Genomic DNA, 9,974 nt, shown 5'->3' with positions numbered 1-9,974 from the left:
TTATCTACTTGTAAACGATAAAATAAAAGGAAAACTTATTAATCTAAATAAAAACACTTGAAAATTATCGAACCGAAACGATAGTTAAAAAAGGCACTAGCATAAATATTAAAACCCGGAACAAGGCAAGATCAACGGAATTCAAAAAACAAAAAAAAAAACCTAATGATAAAATTTATGAATAAAAAGAATTAATTTATTGAGCGCGAAATTTATCGCGAAAAGAAAAAAAATCAAACGTAGTGGAATCAGAAAAACAAAACTGCAATCTGCTTCATAAAATAATCTTTTGTTTAAATAAATAAACAATTCTCCTTTTATTTTATTTTTTTTGTTGATAAAAACAAGATTTTTATTACAGCAGATGTGATTCCACACCAAGAAAAACTTGCAATTGATACCGCACTTCCAAAGAATGAGAATTTATTCAAAAGAAAAAGATTTTATTTTTATTAGTCGATGTCAAATAAATATGACGTTTCTCTGGATAAACGGGGAAAATTTTTTTCCCCTTCCTTACATTTTCCTCTAATCAACTTCAAGGATGAGTCCAATTTCCGCTTGTTTCGTTCTAGTTTCAAATGGCGGAAAAAATCGAGCAAAATTTTTCCCGATTATCTGGATACCGGATAAATGGTTCTCTACTGTATGTTTGAAAAATTGTGTCACAAGGGACACCTTCATTGTGGCCTAAAAAGGGTGCCCTTAACACGAAAATCTGGAAAGGCATCTAAATCCTAATCACCAAGCAAAGAGTGCTGAAATTCAAAATACATGAAAGGGATGCCAATGTTCTCTCATCACTCAATCACTGATTGATTTTTGACGGGATTATCTTGTTTCAGCAGCAAGGAATAGAGACTAATAATTTTCACAAACATTTTACGAAGAATAAAATACACTCAAAGTAAAATTTTTGAGGAGTGAAACTTAAATTTTATACTTGAAAAATGCATCTAGATACGTATTGGCCTCAAACGGAAAATTTAGATTTAGGATTTTAGAAAATGAAAATATTTTTTTTTACCTTAACAGAAATGCATTAAAAAGAAAAGGATGAACTCTTATGAACTGCTTTTTTTTCTTTTCTTATATTAAATATAAAACTTAAAAAATGAAGCAAAGAAAATGATCTCCTTTTGAAAGCCCAATTTTATAGGCGACTATGTTCCGAGAAAGGAGTGTTCTCGTAAGATGGATCCTAATTAATAATTAACACGATCTTATCATGATTAGTAATCAACAACCTCGTAATCTGCTACAGAGCCTAATAGTGATATCCCCTCTATATCTATATTTCCAACTTCTGCTTCTATTAACACCGACGAAATGACATATCTACATTGGACAGAAGCTTTTTGAAGCAGATGATTATTAAATCAATCATTCATAATATCTTTATTTGCAAAAAGGAAAAAATATACCAGAAGGAAAGAAATAAAGCAAGATGATCAACCTCATCCGTTAACCAAGCGGGAATTTTTTCCTCATTTGTAGCTAAATGATAAAAAAAGGGGTGCAGATTTTTCGAAAAAGGTCGTTTTTGCTTAAATTTTAACGAAAATAGACGCCTTTTCTTTCTTTTTTTAAATTAGTCATGTTAGTTGCCAGTAGCAGCCCTGCTTAATGTATTTTAAAATGTAAATGAAATAATCTTCAGAAAAATATAAATAAATAAAAAATAGTAATGGGGAAAAAAATTAATCTCAAAGAATCTATCCAGACTTTATATTCGCAAAATATGGCACTTTTGCAAACCTTTTTAGGTTAAGTTGAAAAAGATCTATTGATCATAATAGAATTCTTTTATTGGTAACAAAATAAACTTGCTTAATAATGGAATAAAATCATATAATTTAATAGAATCATTAATATTCACATTATTTGGGCCTTTAATCGTTATATGATAAACATATTTTCAAAATGTTAATCAAATGCATTGTTATGGAGCTGAAAAAACCGATTTGTGTCTCTATATCTATTAAAACTCAATGGATCATAATGTGATTACATAAAAACTTTCGCGTCACTTGGAAGATTGAAATTAAAGAGATTCTTTGATAAAAATCAAAGGGGTAAAAATTATATGAGCAACATTGTAGATACTAATTTTATCAATAGAGTTTAAATTTTTCCCATAAATCTAAGCTAGTGAGAAAAAAAATTAGTCTTGCTTCTAAGCAATGACCAACACACACACAACACGTGGAACAATTACTACCATTGGTTTTACAATGATTATTATGGTGAAAAAAAATTGCGTTTTAAACACTGAAACATGTAAACAGTGTGTTTAAACAAAAAAAACATTAGACAATTATTTTAAAGTAAAATTAACTGGATGCAGTAATATAATGAATATTGTAACTTGCTGCAATGTACCCTGATCCTCTAATGTAACTAAATTTCCTTTAAATATAATACATGACATCAATTAAATGCTGAAATTTTAAAACTGCATATATTTCCATTTATTTAAATATTTGTTAAATTGTAAGTTTTTGACAAGTATTACAAAGTTAGAGGTAGCCTCAGTCTTGTTCACCTCGAATTATCGATACTCTACTGTAATCACAATTTAAACAAGTTAACAGGTATATTTTCATGTTAAAAAATGAACTTTAATAAACAACCACCTTTAAGGACCACCTTTTAGAAACAGTCGTACGTTTATGGAAGTGAGCATCTTACATAGGATTTACATCAAAGTAAATCTTTAAACTACGATTTCCAAACAACTATTATCAATTGCTACTATGAGTTTTATTATCAAAACTATCATAATAAACTAGTAATAAATTCAATGAACTCAAAGAAATATTTGCACTAGATCGAATTAAGAGCATTCACCTGAGTGATTATCATAAATGTTGACGAAAATTTTGTGATTGTTTCTATGTACAAAACAGAGTGAGAACCGATAAACGACAAAGCAGAGAGAGATAAGTGATGACAAGATAGAAAAGGAAACAGAAGTCACTAAAAATGTATCAAAGAAGCTTTAAAAAAAAAATTTCGATGTTCTAAAGAACTCTTAAGAAATCAGATTTTTGCTCTCAATAAAGATGACAAAGGACTGTGTCTTAGAATTATTAATATCATTACAAAAATTATAAAAAATTGCTTAAAAAGAAAACCCAGTTATAAATAATTTTTTTCTTGAAATGTTAACTTTTAAGATAAATAGTGGGCAATTTAATTATATATTTTAAGTATAATTTTCTATCTTTCATTTATTTATACTATTTTTTTATTTATTTATTTAATTTTTACTTTTTGAAAGAAAGAAAGAAAAGAAATTCCAGAATACAAACAGATATTTTATAAAATCAATCAATGTTTAAATTTTCCTTCAGAACAAAAAAATATTAGCATAAATGTGCAAATGAAATCAGTAAAGCAGATATTATACAAAATTTGTCAAAGACATATAAAGTTATTTAAACTAATTACCAGAAAAAACAATACATAACATTAAGTTGTTAGAAAGAAAAAAAACAATTAAGTAAAGCTTAAAAGAATGACAGACACAAAGAGAACTAAGTAAATTAAAATGTTAAAACTTACTTTTTCATGCCAAGCAAGAAGGTGTGCACTTCTACCTTCGGAGGGATTTTCAAATCCTTTATAAACATACTTCATTAACATATCAATTTGATCTCTATCTAGTTGTGCAACGGTTTTTTCAATATCACTAGTTTTTATAGATAATATCACTTTAAGCACTAAATTAAAAGCAGCATCCTATAAATAAATGTATGTCAATTAAAGTCAATATCTATAAAAAAATTAATAAGTCTAATAATAATAATAAAAAGAACTTTTAAAAAATAATAAATACAATAACAATAAAAAAAATTTTACAAGATATATTTTTTCAATTTTTTTTTTTTTTTTTATGTTTGTTCAAAACTTAAATAGATGCATCTTTTATTTATTACATCTAATGAATAATCAGAAATTTTCTTTTCTTAGATTAGTCACCTAGGTAAAGAAAAATACAGGTAATTTAACTAGCCATGTAACAAAAGGCAATTCGTCCAAATAGCCAAATATTTGGCCAAAAAAAATATCGGCCGAATAGCAGCATTTTTTTTTTTAAATAATTGTAAATATATTTTATACGTAAATAAGTTAAGTCATTATTGTAAAATAATCAAAACTTAGCTATATTATTATAGCTACATTATTGAATTACAGCTACATAATTAAGATAACTAGAAGAAATTAGAAATATAAGAGAAATAAAAAAAACTTACTAACAGCTATTAAAAAAAATAAATGAATAAAGTTGCAAAGTTGAAAAAAAGGAAAATGGAAAAAAATATTCTCTTAATTCTTAAATCAAAACTTTATACCTAAAAATAATATTTTTAAAAAAAAATATCCGTAAAACCTTAAGAGATATAATGTATCAGAGACACTTATAAAAATGCAGCGCTATCATAAAAATGCCCAAAGAAAAGATTATATACAAAAGCAAAACATTAAAAATATCAATCGATTTTAATTTTAGAAAGCAAATTTTAAAGCTGAACATCTCAGTTCCGCAATTACCGTATTTTTTAAAAAAAGTGAGGAATAAAGTATAATAGAAATGCTCTTAATAGTTGTTTCATAATAAAAACGTCTATTAAACAAAAGTTTTAAAAAAAAGGCTAGACAGAAATTGAAACAAAAACCGTTCTTAATTTTTACAGAAAAAACTGACCATAAAAGAATAACTTTCATTAGAAACATTATTTAAAACAGGCTATGTCACTATAAAAATGCTATTAAAAATAAAAGTTAATAAAGAAAGCAAAAGAGAAACAGAAAAAAAATTGTTCTTAGTTCTGAAATTTTAATTTAACATTAAGATTTACAGTTATCTGTGTTACCAGCTATCTCCCTTACCATACAGAAAAAAATTGTTAATAAAAGAATAACATCTATTAGAAACGCTCAATTAAAATGCTGTGCTATAATTAAAACAAAAGACAGCAAAAATGAAACAAAAAAAGTTCTAAATTCCTGAAACAAAAAGTATTGAAAAAACAACAAAACTGACTTTGCTTGAATATAATTCTAAAAAAAAAAAATCAGCAGTACAAAACTTGTGGTTCACTATAAATTAATCTAGCTTCAACTCTTCAAATGTTGCTTTTTTATTATTTGTCTTTCAGAACATAAATTTAAAAGTTAGAACTGTACAAATTTGAGAGTAAAAACTATTTTTAATAATGTATAGTAGAAAATATGACTTTAGATTATTTTTCATTAAATCTATTTAAATCCCCCCCCCCTAAAAAAGTTTTTGAAAAAATACTTTTTCAAAAAATACTTAGCCGATTATTTTACTGGACATTCGGCCGAATATTTCGCTAGACATTGGGCTAACTGAATATTCGGCAAAATATTCAGAATTAGCTGAATACCAAATAGTAGTCGAATATGCATTACATATCATATAATTACATTCGTATACATCGCTACGTTACATCGTACATTACATCGTTACATTCGTATAATTAACTGATGTAAACAGTTAAGTTTTATATAGTCAAACAAATGTTGTTACTAAAACATATGATAGAAATGTTTGCAATACTGATACGAATATGAAACAGAAACATATAAATTGTATATAAATACAATATAAATAGTCAAATATAACTAACAAGTCTTAAACTTGTGGTAAAATTAAAAACGTTATATTTTAGAAGCAATAGATAGATTTCTAAAAAAATTTGAAATTAATATTAACAAACAACATAAGACACTAAAGATATTATTTTACCAACACAATGCATGTGAATCTTACTTTAATGCACTGATTTTTTGTCCCTGTTGGAGCAGTTCGTAAAAGGTTCTTCATAGCATCAATATGTTTGCCTCTAAGTCAAATTAAAGAAGCAAAACAAAATAAAATAAATAGTTTGTAATACTATTAATTGTTTGATAACAGCACATAAGACACAGGAGTTATTCAAATAATATGCAAGCACAGAAGAAGGAGAATGTTTGTGATAAGCTTATTAACTTAACTGCAAAAATAATTTACCTCAGAAAAAACTTAATTTCTAAAATAAAACTAACATAAGTCTTGGGGATGTGAAATGCATATTTTTGATAAAACAGGGATAGGGAGAAAAAAATCACTGAATACTTCTATACATTCTATTTGAATATCTCCTATTTTACTAAACATACATTTTAAAGAGCAGCAAGTTTAATAAGCTAATCAAATAAAACATTTTCTTTCTTCAGCTTTTGGGATGTCATATGCTGAAAAAATTTCATACAGGTCAAGATCATTGAAATTATCTCAATTTTATAAATATCATCCTATTTGAGATGTACTCAGGTTTAGTGCAAATATGTAATGAAAATAATCCTTGATTAAATTAGTGATACTATTAAATTAAAAATATATATGCTTCTGGGAAAGTTTGAAAGTATACATTTTACATAGAATATAGAAATCCGACCCCTGTTGTTGCTTCCAATCCTTCGCAATATAGCCTCACCTATATCAAATCCTTGAGTTTCTGTCAAAGTCACACAGTAAAATTGGTTGTAAAAGAATGCTATCCGAGGAAAATTCCAGACAATCAAGAATGTATTCGGGAGAAGCTGGTTTCAAATTGCAATTGCTGCATGTTGGGAAGACAGTGCGTCTAAATTTGAAAGTTAAACATTTTAAATGGCCACTGATGAATTGTGAAACTGTTGTATGAGCTGATATCTCCTTTAAACTCTAGAACACCACCATGGCTTTTTCTGCCAAACCAGTGGTGAACAGGAGGGTTTGAAACAGCTTTTCTTCAGGGCAAAAATCTTTTGATCTGGCTACCTCATTACCTATCATGTTACATCATGATAGGTAATGAGATAGTCAGATGTTACCCCTTTTAGCCAAGCTATCTGCAACTTCATTACCAAGGACACCAACATGAGATAGGATCCAACGTAAGTGAACACCTCGAGAATCTGACCTCTAAAGCATAAAAGGATGAAACATTTCTCACTTTCCTTCAGGCTTTTTATAGAATGCCAAATGAAATACCAGCAAAGCATGAAATAATGTCAGACATTTAATGAAATCTGTATGTATTCCATAGAATGCTGGCACTTCGCAAATTAACAGTAATGAGTATAACAAGCCTTTATAATAGCAGTAATTTGTTTGTTTTTTTAAATAACACTTGTATTAATGAGGAAAGAACATCTACTATATAATAGCTACCGTCCTTTTTCTATGTTTTGCTTTGAAAGTATTTATCATTCATTCTGTAGAATAACTAGGCATTTTATACAACCTCCAAAATAATTTTAACATACAATACATTAATAAAGCAGGCATTTTATAAAATCCTTATATTTTTTAGAATATTTGCATTTCTTACAAGACCAGTCACATACGCACTTAATATAACATTTATTGATTCTTAAACGTATGCCAACAAATTTCAACACCTAGGAGTAACAGATTAAATCCTGGTTATTAAGAAAGTACTTTTTTTTGTAAACCTGTAGTAAGTTTTTCTTGCCATAACAAAAATATTAAATTAATATCATAATTGACTTTCTAGGAAAAAATTTAAACATTTTCCAATCAGAATTGTTGTGTTTTACTATGCAAAAATACTTTTTTAAAATAATGTATTATAAATTAAAATATATTTTAATCATTTCAAGCTGGTTAGAGGAACTTTTGTTTTAAACAAAAAAACTTGTCAACTTAATGGTAAATTTCTAATTAAAATACATAGAGATTTAATAATCATTAAATCTCTATGATCATTATTCTAGAGATAATGATCATTATTAATTATTTTATATCAGTCAAACAAACACTTCATCACTTGGCAAAAAACCGAATAGGAATATATAACAAAAGATCAAAAAGCAAAGCATGAAAGCTCGAAATTAACACTTATAACAAATTTTTCTACACTAAAACAAATTAGACTTGGCGTAGATTATATACATAACATAATCTTTAGTTAGAAAAGTTTTGTACAGTAAAAAAAAAAAAAAACAATGACATTCGTGTATTTTATATGAATTTTGACAAAATAATCTAAATATGCTGATAAAAAATATACATCTTCTTACAGGCTATTTACACAGGGCTCAAAATTAAGGATGGTCAGATACCACTAAAATTTTACTCAAACCATCATAAAATAATTAAAATTTCTTAATTGCTACCTCTAATCTACTATACATACAAGGTAAAGCAGTTTTTTAAGTTCCTGCTCAAAAAGTCATTGTTAGAAATAGATTTTTTTCATCAAATCTTACATTATTTAAGCAATGAAAGCTGATTTTTAAATCATGATTTAAAATATATACCTTAATTTATTTTATTCCCTAATTTAATAAATGAAAAGTGAACAATAAAAAATAGAAATGAATAATAAGGTTTAATTCAACATAAATATTCGAAAGAAATTATTTGAAAAAGGATACTGATTAATCAAATTTTGGATTTCCTGCTCATCAGGTCCAGTGGGAGGTGAATGTGGTTCACTTCCCTCTTCTTCTTTATAATAGTCATCATTATACTGATCAACATCTATTTTTCTAAAAGCAGAAGAAGTTGTATTTTTGGACATACTTCAGTTATCTTAACCTTCAATTTAATTAAATTATAACTCTGCCCTAAAAGAACAGATATAAAAGTGAAACCACAATATTTGTACACAAACCGCAATTCAGTACTCGAGCATTACTGATGCCATTATAAGGTAAAACTCTCTTAGAAATAGATATCCGGTTACTTATTTCTGTAGTACTTAAGAATTTTAAATTTAAATTTGTCAGTGATGACGTCAATCATGAAGCTCCTCCTTCAGTGTGTTCGATCCTGGTTGGATGTTTCACTGACAGGGTTGTAATGATTTTACCGGAACCGTTTTATTATTACAGCAAGACTTAATCTAAGACTAGGGTTGGTTGACCTAGTAGAGCTAAGCTGCCAAGAGTTAGAATTCGCCGTAAGACTTCCGGGTTACTGGTCCCGATTGATTTTTACTCCTAAACTTGAAAAAGCACGTCATCCAATATTATTATACTTGTAGTGTTTACATTATAATAACGTGTTCTTTCAATTTAACTTTCAGGGAAACAAAGAACAAATGAATTCGGAAGCCCAACAAGCATGTTTAAGTGCTACCCAAAAAATAACAACCGGTGATATTTTACAAAATTATAGCCAAATAAGGGATAACTCTCAAAACGTGGCAAACCCTACACTTTATTCATGTCGCAATATTAATTTTCTTAAATCTATTTTTTGGTTCATAACCTGTTGGAATTTACAACTTTAAGAAATCTCTTATGAATTGGTAAAATTTCAAGTAAACTTGAAATCACAAAAATAAAACTTTTAAGAATATTATGCCTGTTTGAACATCACCTCGTAAGCATAACATAAGTGGAGGGATACACTAGAAGTTTCCTAAATTTCTTACGATTTTAGGAAGCTTGATATTGTTAACATTCAACCATCCATGTACAGAGCGAGAGAGATTTTAGTTTTGTTTCGCATTTTTTCTTCTTTTTTATGATAATAAAATTTTTTGTTAAATATGTAGAGTTGGAACTATTCAAAATAGTATTTAAATATGTAATTGTCAACTGATTCATGGGAGGGGGTATGCAGCTTCTGTTGTCCAAAGACCGGAGCACCGTGAGGTAGAAGACTGTCTTGGCTCCTGGTGGTGTTCTTTTTAGTCTGGCACCTACCCTTCGGCCTGTCCGGCTTGGGAGACCCTACCAGTAGCAAGCTACCTCCGGCATANGAGTCATGGCGAAATGCGCAAAGAAGTTAAATTAACATTAAGGGGTCCAACATTTCGACAACTCAGCTGATCAAACTATTTATACTTTATTTTATAGATTGCGGCTATTACCCATATTATGAAGATAAAAATTCCGAATCCATTGAAAAAAAAACTATGTTAATTCTGATAAAGTACGTTTTT

At 27.8% G+C, this 9,974-nt stretch overlaps 1 protein-coding gene across 2 annotated transcripts in view; it reads right to left on the bottom strand.

The window, feature by feature from the left end:
* Positions 1 to 8,732, bottom strand: part of LOC107440896 (Actin-related protein 2/3 complex, subunit 5) — an 11,900-nt gene extending 3,168 nt beyond the window's left edge. The window contains exons 1-3 of one of the 2 annotated variants that reach the window (XM_043040990.2): positions 8,458 to 8,732; positions 5,804 to 5,876; positions 3,568 to 3,744 (exon numbers count right to left, since the gene is read on the bottom strand). In XM_043040990.2, coding sequence (XP_042896924.1) covers positions 3,568 to 3,744; positions 5,804 to 5,876; positions 8,458 to 8,603 — 396 coding nt within the window. In that variant the 5' untranslated portion in view covers positions 8,604 to 8,732. The remainder of the gene's footprint in view (positions 1 to 3,567; positions 3,745 to 5,803; positions 5,877 to 8,457) is intronic. The other variant, XM_016053972.3, reaches the window with a different exon arrangement.
* Positions 8,733 to 9,974: the final 1,242 nt, after the last annotated feature.

The sequence above is a fragment of the Parasteatoda tepidariorum genome, chromosome X2 (assembly GCF_043381705.1).
Source record: "Parasteatoda tepidariorum isolate YZ-2023 chromosome X2, CAS_Ptep_4.0, whole genome shotgun sequence".
Lineage (NCBI taxonomy): Eukaryota > Metazoa > Arthropoda > Arachnida > Araneae > Theridiidae > Parasteatoda > Parasteatoda tepidariorum.
Note: the sequence above shows the minus strand (reverse complement) of the source record. Positions and strands in the feature narration are given on the sequence as shown.